This window comes from Apis laboriosa, unplaced genomic scaffold (assembly GCF_014066325.1).
Source record: "Apis laboriosa isolate Shangri-la unplaced genomic scaffold, ASM1406632v1 scaffold11_cov152, whole genome shotgun sequence".
Classification (NCBI taxonomy): Eukaryota; Metazoa; Arthropoda; class Insecta; order Hymenoptera; family Apidae; genus Apis; species Apis laboriosa.
This window is the reverse complement of record NW_025221020.1, coordinates 4,924,363-4,949,163: the sequence shown is the minus strand read 5'-3', so window position 1 is coordinate 4,949,163 and position 24,801 is coordinate 4,924,363. Positions and strand designations below refer to the sequence as shown.

At 40.6% G+C, this 24,801-nt stretch overlaps 6 protein-coding genes across 15 annotated transcripts in view; 3 read left to right on the top strand and 3 right to left on the bottom strand.

Annotated features, from left to right (window-relative positions):
- Positions 1–3,060: 3,060 nt before the first annotated feature.
- On the top strand, positions 3,061–12,597 carry LOC122718173 (proton channel OtopLc-like). 5 transcript variants are annotated; one of them, XM_043942984.1, is made up of 11 exons: positions 3,061–3,370; positions 4,619–4,697; positions 4,796–4,954; positions 5,451–5,686; positions 5,756–5,925; positions 6,015–6,179; positions 6,584–6,850; positions 7,515–7,765; positions 7,913–8,046; positions 8,163–8,395; positions 8,488–12,597. In XM_043942984.1, the coding sequence occupies exons 2-11, from the start codon at positions 4,663–4,665 to the stop codon at positions 8,776–8,778; spliced, it is 1,941 nt and encodes a 646-aa protein (XP_043798919.1). In that variant the 5' UTR covers positions 3,061–3,370; positions 4,619–4,662; the 3' UTR covers positions 8,779–12,597. The 5 variants fall into 5 exon arrangements, with proteins under 5 accessions (XP_043798919.1, XP_043798938.1, XP_043798927.1 ...); XM_043943003.1 differs by having other exon boundaries at positions 3,061–4,314; XM_043942992.1 differs by having other exon boundaries at positions 3,061–4,387.
- A 374-nt stretch (positions 12,598–12,971) lies between these two features.
- On the bottom strand, positions 12,972–14,750 carry LOC122718323 (RING-box protein 1A). Its single transcript, XM_043943269.1, has 6 exons — positions 14,584–14,750; positions 14,183–14,308; positions 13,986–14,013; positions 13,748–13,869; positions 13,537–13,622; positions 12,972–13,357 (listed from the first exon to the last, which is right to left on the bottom strand). The coding sequence occupies exons 1-6, from the start codon at positions 14,611–14,613 to the stop codon at positions 13,345–13,347; spliced, it is 405 nt and encodes a 134-aa protein (XP_043799204.1). The 5' UTR covers positions 14,614–14,750; the 3' UTR covers positions 12,972–13,344.
- Positions 14,686–18,999, top strand: LOC122718317 (vacuolar-sorting protein SNF8). 2 transcript variants are annotated; one of them, XM_043943254.1, is made up of 2 exons: positions 14,686–15,376; positions 18,938–18,999. In XM_043943254.1, exons 1-2 carry the CDS (start codon positions 14,686–14,688, stop codon positions 18,958–18,960), a joined length of 714 nt encoding a protein of 237 aa, XP_043799189.1. In that variant the 3' UTR covers positions 18,961–18,999. The 2 variants fall into 2 exon arrangements, with proteins under 2 accessions (XP_043799189.1, XP_043799179.1); XM_043943244.1 differs by lacking the exon at positions 18,938–18,999 and having other exon boundaries at positions 14,686–15,579.
- LOC122718287 (putative leucine-rich repeat-containing protein DDB_G0290503) lies at positions 15,473–18,030 on the bottom strand. Of its 4 annotated transcripts, none has more exons than XM_043943189.1 (7): positions 17,881–18,018; positions 17,737–17,812; positions 17,197–17,677; positions 16,143–17,130; positions 15,938–16,066; positions 15,708–15,869; positions 15,473–15,632 (listed from the first exon to the last, which is right to left on the bottom strand). In XM_043943189.1, the coding sequence occupies exons 1-7, from the start codon at positions 17,922–17,924 to the stop codon at positions 15,605–15,607; spliced, it is 1,908 nt and encodes a 635-aa protein (XP_043799124.1). In that variant the 5' UTR covers positions 17,925–18,018; the 3' UTR covers positions 15,473–15,604. The 4 variants fall into 4 exon arrangements, 3 of the variants coding, with proteins under 3 accessions (XP_043799124.1, XP_043799132.1, XP_043799139.1); XM_043943197.1 differs by having other exon boundaries at positions 15,477–15,632; positions 17,893–18,030; XM_043943204.1 differs by having other exon boundaries at positions 15,612–15,632; positions 15,704–15,869.
- The window catches only part of LOC122718307 (RIB43A-like with coiled-coils protein 1), a 42,783-nt gene continuing 36,299 nt past the window's right edge, over positions 18,318–24,801 (bottom strand). The window contains exons 1-7 of one of the 2 annotated variants that reach the window (XM_043943221.1): positions 20,819–23,167; positions 20,496–20,636; positions 20,234–20,343; positions 19,914–20,154; positions 18,923–19,150; positions 18,665–18,771; positions 18,318–18,597 (exon numbers count right to left, since the gene is read on the bottom strand). In XM_043943221.1, coding sequence (XP_043799156.1) covers positions 18,456–18,597; positions 18,665–18,771; positions 18,923–19,150; positions 19,914–20,154; positions 20,234–20,343; positions 20,496–20,636; positions 20,819–20,941 — 1,092 coding nt within the window. In that variant the 5' untranslated portion in view covers positions 20,942–23,167 and the 3' untranslated portion in view covers positions 18,318–18,455. Of the gene's footprint in view, positions 18,598–18,664; positions 18,772–18,922; positions 19,151–19,913; positions 20,155–20,233; positions 20,344–20,495; positions 20,637–20,818; positions 23,168–24,801 lie in introns of those variants that run through there. The other variant, XM_043943230.1, reaches the window with a different exon arrangement.
- LOC122718280 overlaps positions 23,476–24,801 on the top strand; it is a 56,054-nt gene continuing 54,728 nt past the window's right edge. The window contains exon 1 of the mRNA XM_043943177.1: positions 23,476–24,598. Within this exon, the coding sequence (XP_043799112.1) occupies positions 24,244–24,598 (355 nt within the window). The 5' untranslated portion in view covers positions 23,476–24,243. The remainder of the gene's footprint in view (positions 24,599–24,801) is intronic.

The window sequence follows — 24,801 nt, the reverse complement described above, 5'->3', positions numbered from 1 at the left end:
CGATGAGCGGGACAGGGAGGACGCGTGAACGTTAACGAGCGGGCCAGAAGAGGTAAATAGCCATTTGCGGTCGAGCTTATAGCGAAAGGTTCGCCGTTCAAAAATGGCCACCACCGACTCGGTCGGCAGCCAACCGACCGTTTTGTGCCAGTTCGAATCAATCCCGCGCCTATTTCCCTTCCTCCCGGGCCGGCCGCGGGGGACGACGCGTATTTATTTCGTACGAAACAGCCGCGCGTCAGCGTTTCCGTCGCCGTACCAAATCGAGTTCATCCTATTCGACGGTGCTCTCTCTCTCTCTTTCTCTCTCTCTCTCGCCATCTTCTCTTGCCATTTCGCGAAAATTTATTATCGTATTTTTCACGAGTATCGCTTGCAACGCAAGTTCTCCGGAAGGGAAGGATTAACCGTCGAAAATTAACCGTCCAAAAGAAAATTAAACGCGTATTGAGAATGTTTGGCAAAATACGACGTTTGGCGTCTGCGACGTTCGTTCGAGGAGTTAATCGAGAGAAAATAGGGATGAGAAATTGGCGATTCGCGATTAAGGCGAAGAGACGTAGATTGGAAAGGTTTGGAAAGGTTTGGCGAGGCGAAAAATGGGGGGGGGGGGCGGGCAGGGTGGCCAGGATTGAATCGTTTCCAGGCCTCGGCGGGGTTCGTTCCAAGCCCCGGTAATCACGATAACGAATCGACGGTAATGGCGGTAGGCAGCCGATCGTTGTCGCCGACAACGCTGGCGACAACGCCGCCGTTGCCGCCGCCGCTTTGGAATTCGAAACGGCGTGGCAGGGCAGCATAGGTAGGCACGAGCAGCAACGACGACGGTTATCGGAGTCGATCATTCAATTTTGCGCTGCAAATTGTCCGCGCCGGAAACTCATATCCGGGCACTTCCGGTTCTCCCTGGTTCCGCCCCCGGGAAGAGGAATCTGGCGAAAGGGCGGCCTCGTTGAATGGCCCGGTTCAAGAGCGAGCCGAGGGACCTGAACAGCTCCGCCAGGGCGAAAGAGAGAGGGGGAGAGGATGGGGCGGATGACAGGGAGGGGGGAGCGAGAGGAAGAGAAAGAGGTGGAGATGCGGTGGAAAAGGAAAAGGGGTGGGAAAGAGAGAAAGGGGCCAGGGGAGACAGACAGGAGAGAATCGAGAGGTCGCAGGTTGGATAGGCAGCAACAAGCGCGATTTCGATTGATTGCTCCTAGGTCCTGGTAGAATCGTTCCCGTCATTATCGACCTCGTAGAGAATCGAGCTTCACCTGAGCTTCCATCCCGATACTCGATTCCATTACCGTCGTTATAATCCTTTGTAGCGTCCTCGTTACACGCCTGTTTACACGGTTAGGATTAATCGTATCACGATCAACCGAATTTTCTCTCTTCTTTTTTTTTTTTTTATCAAGAATCAGAATTTACAGAAAATTCGGATTTATTCAAGGATGAATAATAATACGTCGGAACAATAGGTTGGTTCGTTAGAAAACGAATGCGTACGCAAGCGCAAAATTAATAATGTAATTCAATTTTTTTATAAAATGTCTTATTTCGTGCAGATTAGTTCTCGGTTATGGAGTCTCGAACTTGATCGAATTTCTGTACAGTTGCTGATAGAGCAGCACGTAAGAACAGGTATCCCCTATCAACGATCGATCTTCTTCGATAAAAATTGCTCGCGAAAATTTGCGCGAACGAATTCATCCGACGACGCCGATTTTTACATTTTCTATCCTTAACCTGATGCGCGCCGAACTTCGACCGAACCCGCACCTTTTTCCAACTCGAACGAAGACGAGGCTCGCGGTAAAATGTGATCACGAGCCAGGACCAGAACATCGCGTCTAATCCACCCATTACTATTCATTGCCACACCGCTGTCAAACCGACGGATCTAGCCGAATTATTCTCGTCAATCTGAACTCTATTGGGAGTACGGATTCGCGCTCGTGTTCGCTCGCTTCGCGACCTCTTCCTGATCCTTTTCTCCCTCCCTCTCTCTCTCTCTCTCTCTCTTTTATCCCCTCGCGCTCGATTTCATCCTCGATGAAAGCCTCGAAAAAGCATTTCACACGCGCTTTATTCGTCCAAGATCGTCGTTAACAATCTAGAGAGAGAGAGAAAAAAAAAGAAAAATCTTCGATTCCTTCTCATTCCTTATCGATCTAATTAAGACTAATATTGAAAGAAAAAAAACGTTTGTTATGTCGGCCCGTTATTAAGCGCAGAAACTCGCAAGGACAACGTGGAGCCGATGCAAATCGGGATTTGTCGTGTCGATAGCATCGTCGAACACCGGTGATTAGGGTTCAGGTACTAACTATTATCGGCTGCGCCTACAATTAGTGTCTTTTAGCGGGCACGGTCTAAATTTTCCAACTGTTTCGGCAAACAACGGATCGGAGGCGTTCCGCGTGGACGATGATACCGGGCTTCATTAACAGTTTATACTCCACTTAACCGGCTCGTTTGTACCGGATTACGCCCGAGAAAATCGCCCTATAAACTCCACCCTCCACCCCGTTCCCGGAACCACGGGAACAGAAGTCTCGTAAAATTATGCAGAATTTCGAGGCCGGGGGGAGGGGGATCTCACTTATGAGAACGTATAGGCGAGTTGGACGTATCGCCTCTATTACGGATTACGTGTTTTCCGATTAACGCAAATTCCATCTGATACACTCGTTCTCTCGATCATCTAGCGATAATCGTTTCTTGCTCAGCCTTGGAGAGAGAGAGAGAGAGAGAGAGGAGGAGGGGGTCTATTTCGATGAGAATTTATCACGGGTTCCCCGTGATTTCTTGCTCCGATTATTCCTAGAAATTGAATTCTCAGATAATCGAGCGATATGCAAATATAAATATGCAAATATCGCGACTCGAAAAATAAAATAAATCGAATCCATTTCAGAATATCGATCGCGCGTCGTTAATCACCCGCGATTCCGATGCTTCGACGACGAGGCGAATGTTTTCCTTCGGTTATAGTATATATCGACGTGTACCACGCGTTTCTCGCGGTTTCTCGCTAATTTCGTAAACGACATCGTTGATATTGTTCGTCGATCTGCCGTCGAGGCGACCAGACCGCGAATCGCGCGAATCGCGAGCAGATCCGTGCCTCTTCGCGACGTGTGGCGACGTGTTTGACGAGTGTCGGGGGTTAGTTGGATCGGTGATGAACGGTGGTTCGATCGGTGGCGTATACGTTTTCTAACGATTCATCCGTCGAATCGTGCCTTTCGCGACACATTTTCCGCCAAATTTTTCCACGAAATTTCGTTTTATTTTCCTAATTCGATTCGAGTCGGCTCTAATAGAATCCACTCGTTTTCCAACGCTCGGGAACAGTATCGGTTAATTTGTCAACTTGTGAAAGGTAATAACGCGTGCTCTTGTATTATGCACCACATTGCATATTCCGAAATGGGAATTGTTCGCGGAAAAACGGTCGCTGCGTCGAGTTTCGCAAAATTTTCGCACCGCTTTCGAAAATTCGAGCTTCTCGTCCGTTCGTTGAAACGTTGCACGCGAGTTCTACACTCTTGAAAGATCGAGTGACTTGTTCGAAAGACACTCGGCCGTCAGAAATTTCGCCACGACGATCGAGTCGAGGGATCCGCGAAGGCGCTTTCCGAGTGGCTTTTGTGCGATTCGTGGGAATAGTTGGCACGTGAACCCGCGGATAGCGTGACACGGTTCACCGGGATTCGTTTAACGCGATTCAAACGCGAAAGTTGGTTAAAGTTGGTCCGGTTGGTGGGACAACGCGACAACGGCAGCGTCGGCGTTGCGATCGTCAAGTCGGAAATCGCCTTCAATAAAGTGCAACTTTTACCTCTGTCTCTCGCCTCCTCCTCCTCCTCCTCCTCCTTCTCGTCGTCGACGTCGACGAGTTTCGCTTCGTTTCTAAACGAGAAACGAAAACAAGGAGGAAAGTTTCCCCTCTGGAGTTCCTTCGAGGAGAGATTAGTTCGGGGTAGAATCGGTCGTCGAATCGATCCGCGATTCGAACGAGCGGAAAAGAAGAGCGAAAAGAGAGAAGAATTTAATAATTTGGTAGAAATTGGGAGAATTTGTCGTGGGTGTGTTCCTCGTGACGCGTCACGAGCGAGCAATCGCTTTTGTCGCGGCCGTTTAAACGCGACGGGGGCGAGGGAGGAGGAAAAAGAAAGTTGGCCGGCCTGCTAAAAATTCAAAACGCGGGCGAATTTTCCCCGGGAATAAATTTCCAAGTTTCTCGCGCCGAGAACAGCCGAGCAAATACGGCGTCGCGAGCTTATCCAGCATCTGGAAGAAGCTGGAAAGTTTGACGCATTGCCGGTGAATAAACCGAAACGATTGTTACGCAACGTTTGCGCAAAGGGAAAAGGGGGTGGAGAAGAAGTTTTTAACCGTACGTCGTGTGTTACGTGACTTTTACATATATATACATACATACATATATATATATATATATATATATATATATATACGTAATAGCATTTTATAATAATAAAAATATAATAATAAGATATAATAAAAAGAAAGGAGCAACGCTCGATCGCGTCTCTCTCTCTCTCTCTCTTTCTCTCTATTTTTAATCTCCTCCCTTTTCTCGTTTTATATTCACCATTATTTCTTTCAGCCGCTAGTGCTATCCATCGATCCCGAGGACAACGACGATAGACTATGAATAATAGTCAATCCAATATAACGACAACGACGTGAGTAACTGGTAACAATGTATATCCCCGCGCGTTATATACAGCGCGTCGTGATCGAAAGTATATTTTCAAATAACGATATCTGGTGGGGAAAAAAGTTGCGAGTTGAAAAATCGCGATGCGCCGCCATCGATAACCCTATCGTCAGAGGCTGATGGGAAAGAGTGCCTGTTGTCGCCTCGAGGAAGGATGTCGCATTCACGGAGACAAAGCATGTCCTTCACAGCCGTTATGAACCATCGAAGAGGTCTTCTCGGGTAATTCAACCGAAATCTTTTTTTTTCTATCTCTCTCCCCCCCCACCCCTTCCTAATTTTCCCCAAATAATTGCACGTATTGGACGCGTCTCGCACGTGGAACACGGCGACCGATTTAATCGTTCCGGTTAATGCATCAATAACGGGTAAAATATTACAGGGGCAACGGTAGAAACGACGGTGGTCAACGGTGAAACGCGGGAGGGCAAAAAAGCGTAATAATTTTACGATCATTGAATCCTGTTTTCGAACGAAATATTTTCGACGTGACGGTCCACCGACTCGTTTGAATTTATTTCGTTCGGGTGTATCGACGCGAAATCGAGCGGTTGGACACGGTTAAATACCTTGCCGATCCTTTCTGCGAACGCCCACCTGAATCGCTGTTACGTTTTAATCACCGCGCGAAACGCAACCTCTGTACGAATCCCGAATCCCGAATCCCGATGTCGAATACGAAACATTCTCCCCTATTCATCCTGTTCTCCTCCGACAGCGCGTTGATTTCAGGTATAGGCAGCAACATGTCGCTACCCTCGTGCATCCCTCAAGACCAAGAGTTTTTACCGGGTCAAACGGGAACGGGGTGCAAAACGCAATTGTTGTTGAACAATCGGAATCAATCGGGGGAGAAGAACGAGCACGAGGCGCAAAAGCAACGACCCAATTTTCTCCCACTGGCACCTGTTGGCGCTGGTTGCGTGAGCGTCAACACTCTGGATCCAATGAAAGGTGAGCACTTTTCAAAAAACGATTCGACACCGATTTTGAGCAGAGATTTTGCCTTGTTCGACGTTGCAGCGAAGCAACGGATGATGGAAGAGAAATCAAAGTCAACGGAGAGGAGGAATTGCCACGCGGAAATGGTGTCCATCACGAGCACCCTTTACGCGAAATTGTTGATCGTGATAGGGTTAGCCGTGCCCATAACGGCCAGCGTGACGGAGAGAGTTCCAGCTTCGTTGAATCAGGTGACGGATAGAAAAAAAGAAAAAAAGGATAGATCTTTCTCTCTGCAGATGAATACGTAGATGACGATGGAATGACGCCTGTTTGTTAGGGTTTCTATTTGTATCTGTACGTGGTCAGCGTGGCATTCGTGATCTCGATGTACGTAATCGTATTAAGAGACAAAGCTGTTTGGAATGTGAAGCGGAGGAGCGGAGGGGGGAAGGAGCAGGCGTTGAAATACGACGAGAAGGGGGATCGCGTAAATCCTAGTCAGGTAAAGTTTGCTCTTCGAAAATATTTAATCGCTTCGAAAATTAACTTGGAATCACGTTTCACGACGTCGTTACCCCCTTGCGACCACCAATGTTTGTCTTTGACAAAGTGTCACGAAGGAAGGCGGCGATCAGGGATCGCGATCCCTTTTCAGGTGTCCCGACCTGCGCGATTGTTGACTGTCACGAGGCCAATTACCCTCGTGACTCTCGCGCTCGCGTTAACGCCCGGCCATTGAATAATTTGTAGAAAAAAAGGAAAAAAAAAAAAAAAAAAAAAAGGGAGAAAAACAAATGTTTCGCAGCGTAAACCAGCGTGAAAATCCTCGGGCTCGCCATTTTCTAATTAGCGGATCGCATTCAACCGGCCGTGCACACGTACAATGAAATCTTTGTTTCCCACCAGACGCAACAGTACGGGAGCTTTTGTCTGAGACTCGGCGCTGTGGGATTTGGCGCTGGCTCGTTGGTATTTACGGGATTGCAAATTGGGGCGGAAATAGCTTCCGGCCCGTTCAGGGCGATTACACCGGGTGCCAGGCTGCTGCTGGTCACGGCCCAGATGCATTTTATATTTCTCAACAGTAAAAGTCTCAGCTTGGCCAAGCACACCGCACTTGCCAAGTTAGGTCTGATGCACATGATCGCGACGAATCTCTGCGAGTGGTTACAGGTAAGCGGAATGAAATGGAGGGGGAAAAAAAAAAAATAAAATAGAATAAAAAGATAAAAATAAAAATAAACAAAACAAGAAACATTTTTCATCGCGGAAATCGGGGGGAGATTGTTTGAACAACTTGATACATTTTATCCACCGACGCAACGCTCGAAAAGCGAATCAAAAACGAATTACCGGTACCGGTATTTGAGTCATCCGAGTCAATTTGTCGTCATCATCATCATCGTCGTCATCGTCACTATCGAATATCGATACGTAGGAAAACAATATAACGAACGATAACCCGATCGAATAAAAGGGAAAGAACGTGGACAACGATATCACTTTGATCCAACATTTCGATGACTTTTATCTGGAAACGAGCGATCGGTATCGATTAACACCGCGTAACACCACTTATTGGCGGAGGCCAAACGCGCTGTTTATTCATAGAAACGTTCTCGACTCTCTCCCTCTCTCTCTCTCTCCTCTCCGTTTTCATCCTCGATCAAAATCGTTGGTCGTTTCGGGAAACGAGGAGGGACGAGGAGGCATACGTACGATAACGTATTTCGTTTCGTGCGTTTCGTTTCCCCGTTTGTTCCACGCACGAGTATCGATACGCGCGCGTCGCCGTGAATTTTTCACGCGTCCTCAGGCATTCCGTTTGTTTGGCAAGGCGTTGGTCGAGGAAACGCAGCACGAGATCGATCAGCTAGGCGACACGCACGACGACGATGACGGGATACTGAAATCGCTTCTGAGGGACGCGAGCCCGTTCCTTTTCCCGTGCACAATTGAATTCAGTTTAATTTGCGCGGTGATACTGTTCGAGATGTGGAAGAGGGCGGACGAGAGGATCGATGCAAAGAGCGAGACCCCGGCCAGATCTTCGTATCATCTTAGCATAGATTGCAGCAGCTCTCACAGGTCAGCTTGGAAGAAATTTAATTAAATCGATAGGATTTCCCTTTCCCCGTTAATTTGTTAATGCGATATCGTTGAGATTTTTAACACTGTTAAAATCCGCTTCCTCTTCTACGCCTTCTTTTCTTTTCTTCTTTTTCTTTCTTCCAGAGGTCTCTTCGGCGGGATATTGATCGTTGCGGCGACTATATTGAGCTTGATCATGTTCTTCGTCCTGAAGGAGACGAAAATGGAGATTGCGATCGTTCAGGTCACCGCGCTCGACGCCACTATACTCACGTTAGGTAAATTTCGATGGCAATTTTTATTTTTTTTCTTCCTCTCTCTTCCTCTCTTTCTCTCCTCTTTCCTTTCTTACTTGGAGCCATTGAAATCGAAAGGAGGGATCGATGATCGATAGGTATGATCGCTTCGATCGCGGGCACGTTGAAGTTGCAAGCGTTGCAGCAGAAGATTATCAAACCATCGGACTTGGACACCACGCTGTTGGCAGCGGCTCAAGCCGGGGTCTATCTGCATTGTCTGTTCGGGGTTGTTGGTGATATATTGACAATGGGACCGACCTGGGCGTTATCGTTGATCACAGATTTGTTGGCCTTAATGCAGAGCACCAGCCAGACGTTGCTCATCAAAGTAAGAAATTGATCGTTTCGTTCAAGGGAATGAATCGCGTTTGAATGAAACCAAACCACCACGTTCGTCGATCAACGTTCAAAAATTCGTAGATCGCATGGGGAAGACGTTGTTCGAGAAACGACAAACCCGGCAAGGAATTAATCACATTCCTAATAGTCGTCAACATCGCGTTGTGGACGGTGAACACTCTGGAGAAATCTCGCGCGGGTGTCCGTCCGGATCATCTGCGATTCTTCGGAGTATGGGCATGGACGATTATCACACACGTGTCTATGCCATTGGCTATATTCTATCGGTTCCACTCGGCCATATGCCTGTTCGAGATATGGAAGACGTGCTACAAATGCAGATCGAACAGCGTCGTCCATACACCCTACTGAATCATCGATTATTCGTTCGAAACGAATGTTGATCCCTTAATAGTTCGTTGAATTATTTAACGAAATTGTTACTTTTAATAAAAAGCGAAACTACGAGGAGAAAACGAAAAACGCGTTCGATCTCGTTTCTCTTTAATTAACCATTTAACCGAGAGGAGGAGGGAGGGAAGAAAAGGAGCGATTCTCCTTGGAGAATAACAACATTACGAGACTCGCAAAAGGTAGACTTGTCCGCAACGTTTACGTAGTACGTTGCACGGTAACTTCTAAGCTGGCTCCAAAGACAAAGGGTAAAAGGGGCGCAGTTTCAAAGCTGGTGGTGCTCCGTGGTGGGCCGACGACGTGGACGAGGACGGGGACGAGGGCGCGACGTGGCATGGCCGACGCGAATCGATAGAGAGGGGTGCGTACTACTTTTATCGGTGTACCACACGGAAAAGATAGACGGTAACGATGATGGTGGACGGTCGACGGTTTGATACGGTTTACGGTAAACACATTTCGGTAGCAATCACATCACGGGGAAAGCAAGCCTCGGCCGCCGGCTGCAGCGAGAAGTAGGTGATGCTTGGGTGGTTGGAGAAAGCGAGCGAGTGGTCGGTGAAGAGCTCTTAGCCAACCCTTTGTTGCTCCTGCCACCGCTGTTGCGTCCCTCTTCCTTCCTTCGTCGCTCCTCCAACCCCTCCCGCTCCCCTCCCTTCCAACTCCTAAACGGAGCGCACTCTTGACCAAAGGCCTCTGATTTACTTAGCCTATCGAGTGCTCTCGGACTCGTCTCGACCAAGAATACCACGTACGCGTGTTCGCCGTGTACACCGTGTTCCGAAATTTCCAACTTAATGCTCCACTTACTGTCCGTCCATCTTCCGCGCCGAGATTTCCTCATTGCCCGCCCGCCCTTGTGTAAATAACTTTCAGTTGGAGGAGGAAATTGGAACGTCCCAACATCTCCTCCACGATTTCGTTCCCTCGCGTTTTTCTCGAACGAACGTGTGTAAAGTGTCGCGAATCGATAATCGTTCCGAGGAATTTTGCCGAAAAAGAAAGAAAAAAAAAAAAAAAAAAAAAAGAAAGAAAGAAAAACGCGCATGAATCTTCTTTCGCGAAAGGAGAAAGAACGGAGGGTGTTTGGTTGGCAATCCTCTAACGTAGGTTTTGTTTTTTTTCCGGATTTAAACCGGGGATTTACCTACGTGTCTACGCCGACCGGCCTGCCTACCACCACCGGCATCGAATGCAATCTGCAACGCGCAACTGCAATGGCGAGAAAGAGAAATCTTAGATTCGCCCTCCTACGGGGCCGGATATCGATGACCGTGTACAACGTGCTCCAACAAAATCGCCAGGAACTGGAATTTATTCGAAACGAATGGCGCGTGCGACTATGAATGAAATTCGTATGTCAATCTAGCGCCATCAGTCGCAATCCATTTACCTAATTTAATTTACCGTGGAATTTAAAGTCGCCCCATAAGCGGGGATCGTAATTGTCGTATAACGAGTCATCTATTAACGATAATAGTTATTATCGGGTTGAATCGGCCACGCAACGAGAATATCGATTATTATTAACGACGAGATTATTTATAGCGGGTACGCCTTGAAAGCGAAATAATCAAGGACCGTGCGCGAATTTGCATTTAACATTCCGCAACGTATGCGAAAACAACATTTCGCGCGAATTCAACCATTTTCGCGATAATTCGGAGAACGGTGGAACGCCCCTTCGATCGGTCATGGAAAAATCTCGCAATTTATCGGGTTTACCTATCCTGTCGATTCCACGTTGGCAGGAAGGAAACGGGGAGAACGGAAAAAGAGGAAAAGGCGATGCGACAGCGACAGGACGAGGAAACCTTGATATATCCGCCAAACACAAGGAGAGAGAGAACGCCTTGGCGGATTTATCGGAGCCGCAGATAATGGATGGTCTTCGCAGCAGGGAAACTTTTTTAAATAATACAACGTGCAACTCTTGCGGAAACGCTTCGATCCTACGGCGATTCGAAATACCGCTTATATATATATATATATATATAGAGGAAACTGCATCCCCCCTTCCTCTTCTTCCTCGCAAATACCGCGGGGAAAATAATGGTTCGCCAAAAAGTGCAATAGCCAATTTCTTGTCGTGATGTCGGGCATGGTCATCATCGCTGCGAGGGTGAAAACGTATCGATACGTGAAATCATCGAGCGTTCGAAATAAAATTATCTCCGGTGAGCGCGGAGCGTAAAGGAGCCCGTGCGAAGGGTCAGCGGCGGTTCTCTTTCTCGACCCAATTACACGGGGCTTTAATGAATTTTCGATATACTCCGCCGCTACGTAAAGCGCGGTGATAAAAAGAACCGGTAAAAACAAGTAAATTATTCGGTGGCTGTCGATGCGGCCGAAATAAGAGTTGGAAGGACGAGACTTTGGCGAAAGAAATGACAGTGGTATTAGCGGAACAACTACCACCATCGGCAAATACCATCGGCGGTGGTAGTCGATTGGACGATCCTCGGGAATGTATTTAATTCGATTGGACTCTGCCGCCATCTGGACGAGACAAGAGAGAAGAAGGGAGGGTGACTCGAAGCTGGGGTGAGGGAACCTCTGTTTCCGCCGGAAATGAGACCTTCGCGACTCGTACTCCCATCCTCCGCTACCCCTTTTGCCTCCTCCTCAACGCCCTCTCGAGCCTCCTCAACCCGGCTGTGGTCGTTCCCCTAACCGAAACATCTATCGCCCTCTATCTCGAGGGCGAGAATGCAAATTGTATTTATATTCCATCTCTCGTGGCCAGATAAATATTTCAACCAACCATGCTTACCTGTGTTTCCCGCGAAACTTGTTTTCTGGGGATCAGAATTCTGGGGAAATCATTGAAATCCACTTCCCGAGTTATTCGCGTTTCCCACTTTTTACAATCTTCACCGGTTTTCCTTCTTCTTCGTTTCTTCGCTTCTCTTCTTCTCTCTTTCGAATATTTAAATTATAAATATTTATCAATATGTGTGTGTATGTGTGTGTGTATATTGCAAAATTCTAATTCCTCTGGTCGAATGTGCGATTGAAAATAACCATAATGATTTGACAGATAATATCGTCGATCGCTCGATCGTTTATTGCGATTTGATTCGATTTGCGATTGAAATGCGTACTCGTGTTTCGAGGAATTAAAATATAAACGAATCCTATCATTTCTATGATATCGTGTTTCCTGCTATGACAAAAACTGCACAATGGACGAAAGTGAACATCTTAATAAAAAAAAAAAAAAATAAAAAAAATAGTAAAAAAGTAGACGAAACGAGGAAAAATTAGAGTCGAAAAGGCTTACTAATGCTCTCTCGCAGCTCCCATGAATGTCGCTTGGTCTCCGAGGATGTAATTTTCGCTGTATGCCCGGATTAGAAGCCAGCTCGTCGGGGGTTCCACGTTATGCCGCTTGATAAGTATTGCCCATACCTCTTGAATACACTAGAACTGGAAAAGGGATTCGAGATGATCTCAAAGCGATCGATTGGCCTCGACATGACGTCACGGGTCACGGCGATAGGCTGCTGTTATGTCTCGTTAAGAATCCAGGTACTATAATAGCACGGATTAATGATAAGAACATAAGGGCGAAGCAACCATGCAGAGTGTTGAAACGTAAAAGCTATTATTACGATACCTGTCGTTGCTACTTCAGCGAGATTGATTTTACTTAATGTCTCGAGAGAAAAAACTTCGTCGACCTTCTCGGATACCTAAATCTTAAGAAACCAATAAGTTTATAGTATATAAATATGCAATATATATAATTTTATATATAAATTTTTTTATATTACATTTTTTATAACATATATATATTTTATTCAAAAATATTAAAAAATTTTTCAACCTTATATTATGTGTCTCGATGAAATCGATATCCATTTAAAATATAAAAATTGCTGATCGAAAGAGTGGATTATACGAGCTTGCTATTCTTGAGAAAAGGGAGGACAAAACTTTTGCTAGACGGTATTTCTTAAAATCAGGTAAGCGGATCATTGGAAAATTCGGTAAAAAAAAAAAAAAAAAAATTCAAGGAAAAATTTATCGATGTAAAATACTCCCTTCCTATCTTTTTAACTCCAAATGATTTCCAAATTTTTCTGTAAAATTATCAATAATTTTTAATAATATGATACAAAAACATATTCAATGATTCATATGAAATATTATTATTTAATTCATGATATTTCTTTATTTAAGTCCTTAAGACTAAGAATTACATTGTTATATAATGCATAACCGACAAGATAAGAAACTTTCAATAGTTTTTCTGCTGATCCAACTCAATATATATACCATTATAAACTTGATAGTACTGGTGCAATAATGTCTTAATCACATTGTGTTTCAAGCGAATTTTTACTTTATTTTCCTCATCTGAAGTGCTGCAAAGACGCTCATAGATATGCCACCGATTTTTTTTAATGATAATGTCACAACAAATTATTTACTTGTCTTTTATTCACACATATACTTAAACTTGCATCGGCTTTGGCATTCTGGAGGGTTCGGATATCTGCGGTAATTGAACACACTCAGCTAATGACCGTATCTAAAACAAACGTAAAAATAATAATTAAATTATAATTAAATTTAAATATATGAGAAAAAAAAAAATACACATATTACATATATGAAAATCTTTTGTGCTTCTTCTACAAACACACAAATAATTTTCAAAAGCTTTAAGAAGCCAATAGTGTATTGTTGTATGCTGTAAATTGCACTTACTTTTGGAACTCCCACTCTCGATTATCGAGTGGACAAACTTGTCGAGTCTTCAACCAACGTGAGATGCAATGGAAATGGAATGCATGCTATGCGAAAAAAAATGTCAAAAAATTAAAATAAAAAGTTAAAATATCTTACTTGAGCAATTGACACTAAATATATATTAACTTAAATATGTATTAATAAAAAGCTATGATGATAAAAATCATACATTGCATACACCCCAAGCTACGGTACATTCTTCACTAGTGGCTGATGCTTGATTTGCTTGGCATTCAATACATAAATCCATTATATGATTACGGCAGATTGCGCAATTATCTACTACAATATCTGTAAAATAATAAATTAAATAATTATTGATAAATCTTGTCATAAAAAATGTGTTAAAACAATCATGTTATAATTTACGATATATTATTTATATAATTAAATTCACGATTACATACCCCATGCCCATAGAGCCACAGCATTCCACTGCAATATAAAATTGAGTACTTTTAACTAAATATTATGTATAAATCATATGAACATAATAATAAAAATGACAATGCAAAAATGAGGTTAGAATGTGAAGATCAACTTCTTAAAATTGAAAGAATTTATACGTGTTTTATAAAATATTTCTTCTAATTCTTTATCTCACCTTTTTTACTTCAAAACGTTTTTTTTCTCCTTTACTACTACTCGAAGTTGGTAAATCACTTTCTTCATCGTCAATTTCCATTGCCGACGCCATATTTAAATTTTGATATCTGAAGCCAACTGACACCTTGTGTAAGACATTCGAACTATGTAAGAAGAAAGATTAAACGACAAGAAAAACGTAAATTTTTTTGATTAATAAACATTTTGTGCGCGTTATAAATCGTTATATCGTATATTTTTTAGTGTCTCGAGTTTGTGTTGAAAAAATGTTCAAGAATCAGAACATGTATCATAAGAAAAATATATAGTAGTGTTATTGTATCAATACTAGGTTAATGTTTTGTGAAAAAAAAATTGATACGGTATCGGTTATACTGAAAAAAATATGACAGTTAGTACCTTAATCATATAAAAACTGGATAAAAGCATTTTAATTTTGCATCAGTGTAATTTCTAATCGTATTTTCATAATCCATACTATTGTATAAAATATATTGCACGATGAGGCGAAAGGCAGGCGTTGGTGCTATCCAAAAACAAAAGCTGGAGCAAGAAAAATATAAAGATAAGGGAACTGAGATTCAAGAAAATCAATTTGAGCAAATGACAAAACAGATGGAAACTTTTCGTGTGAATCTAGAGGAATTCGCAACAAAGTATAAAAATGAAATTAAAAAAAATGCACGTTTTCGGCGGCAATTTACCGAAATGTGTGCATCAATAGGTGTAGATCCTTTAGCCTCAGGTAAAGGATTTTGGTCAGTTCTTGGCATAGGAGACTTTTATTATGAACTTGCTGTTCAAATTGTTGAAGTTTGTATGGCTACAAATTATAAAAATGGTGGATTAATATCATTGGATGAACTTAGAGCAAGATTAATTCAAGCTAGAGGTCGTAGAAAAGAACATCAAGAAATTACAAATGAAGACTTACTAGCTGCAGCTAAAAAATTAAAAATTTTTGGAAATGGATTTTCTATTGTTCCAATTGGAAGAGGTAAACACTTAGTACAATCTGTACCTGGTGAACTCAGTATGGACCATACTGCTGTACTACAACAAGCTAGTTTATCTGGAAATGCATATGTTTCAAGATCCATGTTATGTAAAGAATTAAAATGGGAATCAGATAGGACACAGAAAGCTTTGGACCATATGGTAAAAGAAGGATTGGCATGGTTAGATGAACAAGGTGAAAATGAAATATTATATTGGTTTCCTAGTTTATTTACAGCTTGCATTGTATCCAAAGAATAAGCAAAATATTGACTTTATAATGAATAGATAGACAGTGTTTTAAAAGAATAAGATATTTGCAATATAAAATGTATTTTTAATGTGAATAAATTTACATTATTCTTGTAACATATACACAGTTAAATATCCATTATAAATTTCTTGTAAGTAAAGAAAAATATTGTCACCTAATTTCATTTGGCTCATTAATTCTGAAAAAAGATGTAGATTATAGATAATTTAAAATATCTTATTATTACATCAATACAGTAAATATACACACACACTTTTGTATATCTTGAATTGCATGTTGTGCCAATTGTTGTTTGCAATTTAATAATTCTTTATGTAATTCATTGTTTTCTTTTTGTAAAATATTCATCTTTCCCCTTTGTTCCTTAGATTTTCCTTGAAATTTAACTGTCAAAGATTTTGCTTCGTCTCTCCATCTAAAATATAAATTAATAAAAAGATATTTTCAATGATCATTTTTTATTCATGTAAAAAATTTGCATACTTTTTACTTAGTTTTTGATGAATTTGAACATGATTGATTAATTCCTTTGTTTTCCTGTCAAACTTTTCCTGCAGTTTATTCATATGATCTGATAATACAGATTGACAACAATGACATTTGTTTTCTACTCTATAATAAAAATGTTACATGTAATATCATTTAATTTGATATATATTTATATTTTATTATATTTATATTTACTTACGTTATATCAAAACTAGGTTTAGCTTTAATATTATATGGATTTATTTCATTAGTGATATTATTTTTCTGATTATTTTCTCCTATACAAGTTGCTTTATGAAGATTAATTTCCAATTCCCGAATTTTATTTTCAAGAGAATATTTTTCATTATCTCTTTTTTGTATTTCATATTCAAAATCATGTTTCAATGATTTTAATTGCATTACAAGATTTTCCTTATCATCTAATGTTTTAGCTAATTGATTTTCTAAATCAGAATATTGTTTCATTTTATCCTTATTTTCGCTATCAGTTTTTTTTATTTGGTCTTGCGTGTTAATAGTTTGTTGTTGCTCTAGCTTTTGTAATTTATCATTTGAACTGCCTAATTTATCTTCAAGAATAATAATTTTTTCTTTTAATTGTTTAATTTCCACATCATATTTGTTTTTAGCTATTGTTTCATCATATATTTGTAATTGAAATTCCATACGTTTTGCTTTTTGTTCATATTCCAATATTTTCACGCTAGAATCTCTACGTATTTTATTCAATTCTTCTTCGATAAATTTTAATTCTCTTTGAGCTTTTTCCGTTTCAATAATTTTTGTCTTTAATTCTGATTTAAGTTCATTAATCTCTGTTAGATATTTTTTTGTATTTTGCTCAATTTCATCTCTAGTAATTTTATTCAACTCTTGTATTTTTCCATCATATTCATTAGCTATTACATTTAATCTATGTTCTAATCTGGTTTTCTCTTCCAATACAAGAGCTTCACGATGTAATATTATATCTTTTTCCCTAACTGCAGATTCTATTAATTCAATAGCTTCTGCCATCTTTTTTTTTGTTTCCTTGTCTCTTTCCATCACATTATCAGCATATATTTTAACTTCATTTAATTTTTTTTCCAATTCCAATTTTGTTTGTACTATTTTATTGGTTTCTGTTTTAGCATAAGCTAAATCTTGTTTTAATGTTTCTATTGTCAGTTGGTTATTCCTATCTTTTAAAAAATAAAAATAATATCTCTATTTGTTATAATATATTATATATATTAAATGTTACTGACCTCTATCTTGAGTATTCATTTGAAGATTTTTATATTTCTCCAAAAGTTCATCTTTTTCTTTAGTCAAATTATTAATTTTTTCTTTATTTGTTTCATACAGTGTTTGATATTTTATGAAATTATCTTTGGCCAAGGCTAGTTTTTCCTCCAACATTTTAATAGCTTCTGAATAACTTTCTTTAATAGCATTAGCTTGTTCTTGATAAAACTTTGTTCCTTTTCCATCTATATGAAGTCCTTTTAATTGGTCCTCTAAGGCACTTATGGTATTTAAGGAAATATGCCAGAGTTGCATAGCCGAATCTTTTTCTGATTCTAATAATACAATACGCTCTTGTAAATTCCCTATTTCTTTTTTATGTGCATCTTGATTATCGCATTCTTCCAAATGAATACGATTTAAGGATTCTTTTATATCATCAACTTTTTGGCCTTCATTTCGTAGAATTTCTAATTCGGCTCGTATATTATGTTGTTCTATCTAAAAAAGAATATATAATAAATATACGTAATGTTTACAATATGTAATTAATTTTATACCTTGCATAAATGCAAGTCTTGTTTAAGATTTTCCACGAGCACGTGTTGTTCTTCTAGTAACATATATTGCTCTGAGCTATTGATAAAAAAAAGTTTATCAAATATATTTAACGTAAATAAAGAGTATAGATATATAAAGCTAACCTTAAAGCTAACCTTTGTTTCTGAGCATCATGTTCTGTCATCATCGTGCATTTTATCTTTATAATGATATATCTTTTGTAATATTATGTCATGCTGAGAAACATGATGGAAAATATAGTATCTGTTTAATTTATATTTGCAATGTTTTGTGAGATATTTCAAATAACATTATTTAGACACGACGCGTAAACATCAACATTACTTTTTACCGATAGTGCATAAATGCATGTATTTAACAGGAAGATCGATAATACTACATAAAATTTTAATATCTTACTGTGTATTTAAAGCATTGTAATAAAATGAATATATTGAAAAAGTGAATTTAAACGTTTAACCGTAAAACATTTTCCGTTGTAAAGTATAAAATATCATATAAACAGATGATATAATACCGACTGACGATGATTCACAACAAATTTATCATTTACCAACAAATAAATGCTTCAAACAATCAATATTTATAAAAAAATATATATATAACTACTGGGAAAAAATTAAAAATAACAAAAATAGAAAAATATATTCATATTGAAAAAATAATTTATTCGTATTATCGCAAAAAAGGTTTGTTTTTAACGAGCGTCTTTATTAAATTGTTCATAAAAGGCTGCGGTTGCTTTATTTTTATAAAGCACATAATTGAGATATTCCTGATGAGATTTTTGTTGCTCCGCTAATTCCAAATTCTCCTTTGCTATTTTCTTTTTAATTTCCCTGAAATATTAATAAAGATTTATCTAATTCTCACATTTCACTACGCATGAAAAACAAAAGTTTTTACGCTTTCTTCCGATCAATTTCACGTTGATACGAATCTGCGATCTCGGTTTGGGTAGCCATCAATCGATCCCACTCTTCGTCCCTTCGTTTCTCCTCTATTTTCATTTCCTGGAAAAAGAAGTTTTCCTTGAGCGAGCCAAATTTTTTGTATCCCTGACCGTGCTCTCGCACGGCCATGACAACGATTGGCACCGTTTCAACGATCTGCGGTGCATCGTTAAAACCGTGTAAAACAACCGTTCCATCATTCGTCATTTACCTTGATTTCTTTCAGTTGGCGTGCTTGAGCCTCCCTGAAAACCTTAAGCTCGTCCGCAGTCATGCCCTTGTAACGTGAGGCCAACGGTTTGTGCGGTCCATGAATGCTCTCCGCCTGCTCTTTGGCTTCCGTAAGGAAGTCCCCAGTCACGTGATTGTAGATATCCGCCTTCTTGTCCTCCTCCTCTTGAAGGGCTTCGCAACGGCGACGGTATTCCTGTTCCTCTGCCTATCGTTGGAAGGGGAAAAACGGAGCCGGTCATTCGACCAAAACATACGTCCAACGGAGCGTGTCAGCTCGAAAAGAGAAAAAAAAAAAAAAAGTCAAGGACGGGAACGCGTGGAAAGAGATGGGGAAGCGATTGGATGATCGTTCGCCGTATTATTACCGAGACTCGTGAGTCGATGACGTCACCAAGTTTGCTCATCGACCGTATAGCAGCCTCGCCATCACTGTAAACGGTGCTCACCTTCGGCGAAGGTTTATGTTAACTGTGTGTGGATCGTGTTCAGGACGCGTGTTAAGCGACCGAGTAACAATGATGATTCGCTCATCGACGATACGGTGACACAAGGGGAATATCATTAGCGACCAGAACAGAACACTCGTATCAAGAATAACGAGATTTTGTTACCGTTCAACTTTGACATTTCACGGTTCAACGTCATTGGCTCGTTCTCGTGACAAGAGAAGAGGCTTACGAGAGGGAGATTTTAAATCAATCAATGCGATGGAGAGTCATCAAGCGTTAATTATCTGAATTTTCACTTTCTCGTCGTACACGAGCATCGATACCAACACGCAAATAACTAGGAGAGTATCAGAACAAAGGTTTGTGCTCCATCTCTATTCGTGTGAAAAGATTCGATTTTCCTTCATGTATGGAAAATAGAATTGTCGGATAATAAGATTCTTATCTTTTTCTTGCAGTTTCCGAAACACGCAGTTCCCGGATGTTTGATCAAAGGACTTAAATAGAAGAAAGCCTTACCATGGCTTGATTAAATCGTGCGGTGGCTTCGTTCAACTTTCGACGACAATCTTCTTCCATCTGAGCTATCTTCATGGCACGCTTGTCTCTGGAAAGGATGGCTGCTTCTTGGGCTTTCTCGAGTTCCTTTCGTTCGCTCTCGGCGGACTGATGTTCTTGCATTTGTTTTTCGAACCACCACCTCATCTCTTCCTTCTTTGCCTTCGACTTTTCCTTAAAATCATCCTCTTCACTTTTTAATCTGCACGGTTTTTTGGAAAAAATTAAATATTTTAACGAAATTATCGGAGAGAAATGGAATCAATCGTGGCAATAATTACAGCTCGCTGAAGGATAGATCGCGTTCGCCTTTTTTCGGCAGCTCGCATTCCTGGCGTTGTTGATATTGCTGTCTATAATGCTCGATCTCTTTATGGATCTTTCGCCTTTCCTGGAATATCAATCACAGATAAAACGTGTAATCCTAGTTTCGCTAAGAAAGAAGAAAAGAACAATCAAGTAGACGGATGAACGTAAGAATCTTTAATTTAATGATGCGATTAATCATCGTGGCTGCTTTTTCGCCAATAATTAACAATTTACCTCTTCTTGTTGTTTCTCCAATAGCAAACCGATCTTACAACTTTGAAGCAAAATCTCGTCGAGTTCGGATTCTCGGGCTTCTTCCAGTTCACGTTGCTGCTTCTTTTCCTCGACCTGTTTGTCCAAGAATTCCTTGTCTATCTGCGAAAATTACGTTATAAAAATCGTTATCGGACGATAATGAATCACAATACATATCGTTCTTTCGCGTGCGGATTCTTTTTTTATCATTTCACACGAATGCACACGAATCGATCGTATAACACGCTAACGAATCTGCCGTGACTAAAGGACTGAAAACACTTTGCCCCCATGAGACTTACCCCGATTTTCCTGAATCGTGCATTGAAAATCCGTTCCTTTCTCTCTGCCTCGATCTGCCGCCTTCGTTGAACGGCTGCGGCCAGTTTCAGCTCCTCTTTGGTCGCGGTTTGAAACTTCAGCATCGTGCCAAAATTTGATCTACGCGAGGACGAACGTAACCAGAGCCCGAGTGTGAGCTTAGCCACGAAAGCCGCAAGAATCACGTGGAATTCGTTACCATGGAGCGTTTGGACGATAAACGCGTTACTGCCTCGTCGCAAAATTTAACACAATCTTTCCCATCGAAATTAGAACTCTAGAATTCCCGTTTATCGATCAAGAAGAATTTTTTTCTTTTTTTTTTTTTTTTTTTTGGTAATTCCTTATCCATTTATCTAAATCGATTGATCAATAAGATTAATCGTGGTGTATTTAATCGAGTTCGAATTCAAGATGATGAAAATATTTAATTGACATACATTCGATCGAATTGTTAAGGATATTTGCATGAAAGAGTCACGTGAAGAACAGCTATTGAAAGCGTAAACATGTGTCGCGCTATCTGTTGATTCGACGAAAATCATTACGGATGATTCGTGACTTTGCACATATTATCATGGTTCTTGTGTATCGATCGATGTAAAGCTCGTAACATACTAGATAACCGTAGCAATTGCTGCTCGGTTCAGACGGGAATAAAAGAACGAATTTAGTCGCCTTCCTTTTATTTCTTTGTGAGGACGTTCGTTTCGCATGACACGGTGACTCAGTGACGACGAGTCGCTTCGTTTTCTTTAACAATGAGAACTCGGTAACGAGAACACGAATCGAATATATGCATTACACTTGAGAATCGGTGTCGAACATACGTGGAAATCGTCGTTTATTAAATATTCTTGACTCAAGCCGTTTTACGCAAATCCCAAGAAGCTCGAATAAATCGTTGTGAAAGGCAAAGCCTCTTTACTGCTTTCAACTGAATACGATGAAAAGAATATTACGCTACCGCTGACCGTGTACCGGTGAGCATAGATTTTAAGGAAGTAATCGTTTTATCGATTATCGAGGGTAATTTGTGTTTTTCTATTTCACCGAAGATTACGGAAATTTATTAATATTCCCGGAAAAAATGAAAAAAGAAATAAAAGGCGATAAACTCGAAGAGAGTTTTCGTTATTCTTTAACTGCGTAGCCGTTGGAAAAACCGAATTATTTATTAATAATAGGCTTAATTTTCCTGCTAATTATTTCTCTATTCGTGATGATTCTGGTGTTAAGTATTCCGCTCGAGCTCCTCGAGCGATTGATATTCTTTTATGCGTCATTGACAAACAACACAGTTTTCAAACAATGCAAATCGCCATCGTTACTGACGCGAGTTTTTCATTCTTGTCAGAACGTATTAAAACGAGCTCCATTCACGAATAATGATTCTAATTGTTCGTCTAATGGGGAAACACGTGCCTTCGGGTGACCTATATCCGGAATATCGAGCCATATGGTAGTAGATTACCAGTATAGATCATAAAAAAGAGATTACACGAATAAACTATCTGTCTATAAGATAACACGATACCAAAAATATACGGTAAAACTGGACGAACCAATCGTGAAATTCAATTTTGTATCTATGGAAAGAGGGGAAGATATTTGATTAAATTGACTTCTCGTCAATCCGATCTTATGATACAAAAGCTCTTAATGAAACATCTACGAGTTTTGTTTGAATAATCGTTGAAAATAAAATTGAAAATAAACAAATTGAAAATAAAAAAAATTTGTACTTCCCTTTTTTTCTTTTGAATAATATTATATATATATATAATTGATATTAATTTATATGGATTTAATGATCATTTGATTTGGAGTGCTGTGCGTCATAAATAAATTTTTTTTTAGAGTTAAGAGATTAAGAAACTGGTCTTTTGCGTCTTAAAATAAATTCTTAAAATTCGCATTGAATTTTTCATTAAAACAATCGAAGAACTTTAACCTCTTCAAGAATTTATTAATTCGTCAGGAAAAGATAATTATTTTTTACTACTCAACGATATATTTTGACGGATATTGTACGAAGCAAATAATATTAAAAAATATTTTGAAAAACCTGAGAAAAATATAAACAAAAAATATACACATATGTATTCATTGCATTTTTTTGTATCTTATGAAACATACATGAATCAAACGAAAACGTATGTACATATATACGCCATTATCTCTCAAATAAAAAATCAAACCTACGTTGAAAGAAAAAAAATTTCTCTCTTTCAATAAGTATTAAAAACGATTTAAATAAAAAATTAAAACACCTACTCAACATTCGTAAATTCATCAGTCCATTACATCAGAAAAGAAAAGGAGAAAATAAAATTAACGAAGTCAGCGATTCGTTTTAATCTATCGTCGTATCGTTCGTTTCTATAGAGAGAAGAAATAAGAAGAAAAAACGATTGCAAAATTGAGCGCAGTATTTAAGAGGAATCAACGCGGAGATTCGCGGAAAAACGCGGTTCAGGTTTTCGCGGTACCCCACACAACCGACCCAGAGAGAAGATGCCCCGAAGCAAGCGAGACTCGACGGCGCCTGCGTGACCATGTGACGCCATTGGCGAACCGGGCAGCTCGTCCGCTAGACATTCAGTCTCGCCTCAGCATCGAACGAGGTTGTATGTGTTTGCGGCGTACATCGCTCGACAAACTAATATCACGGAAGTAATCGAAGCCCGAGTTAACTGACGGTGATCGCGTATTAACGTATTCGAACGTGTAAAAATACGGGATCGCGTGACGTCTATAGCCTTAACAAGAGTTATATGTAGAAGCTGAGTGCCCGAGTTCACATTTTTCACGTCGTTCGACTGGAACGGATCGGTCGAAATCGATCGAAACATCGTCAAAGGACGAAAGGTGTGAAACGAGTCGAACGAAACAAAAAGGAAAGAAGAAAGAAATAAAAGGGATCGCCGCGAAACTTGTTCCCTCTACCGAGAACTATCGTTTGAACGGACAATTAACACGCGATACACACGCGTTCCTTCTTTATTTTTTTCTACGTTCGCGGAATCAGTCTGTCGTCTGACGATAATCCTCGCGTCCCCTCGTACCGTTCCAATTAACGTTCCAGTGATAAACACGTGTCTCCGGGAGTGTAGGAAACGGCAAGAAAGGGCGACTGGGCAGGCAAATTTGTTCGTTCATGTCCCAGACGATGTTCCTCTCGTTCGACAAGTGACAAGCTTTGACCAAGGGAACATACACGCATACGTATATATATATATATAAATATACATATATATACATACATACACGCCACGTATCGGTACATTGGACTCCGTGAGCATCGCGGAGAGAGTACATGCAACGATCAGGTGCGTTATCGCGTGTGTCGCTTGATCGTTTCTCTTACTATGCACACTGAGAGGTACCCGATTACTATGAGAGAATGAGCTGCACGGTGAAGATTTCGTGTGGGAAGAACTGGAGCGGATCGCAGCGAAGGATCAACTCCCTCGCGGAGGAAACGACGTGTCCTACGGGTGGAAGCGCGAGCTGCGCCGGCCTAGCGGGCCAACCGACAGCCGTAGTGTCGACCACAGCCACCACGTCCACGTCGACCATCACCAACACCGTCAATCCGAGCACGCTGACCACCAGTAGTCAGAGGCTCGCGCCGTCGCGTCCTGTCAAGTCGATCACCGCTAAAAAAGGGGAGGATACCACGAAACTGCTCAAGTACATCGACGATAACGTCATCGGCAAGAACGGCACGTTCTTCGGACCATTCGGCCGCAGGAAAGGTCAGTGATCAATATAGTCTTTACCCGTACCGCTCCCTCCAGTCAGCCCTGCTGCCCCTTGCCCCCACCAAACCATCAAACCCTCTCCCTCTCTCTTTCTCTCTTTCTATCTTTTCGCGACTTTCTCGTTCTCTCCGTTTCTCTCTTTCTCCCTCCTCCCATGACACGCATCGAATCCACTATACAAAGAGGCGCGTCTAGCT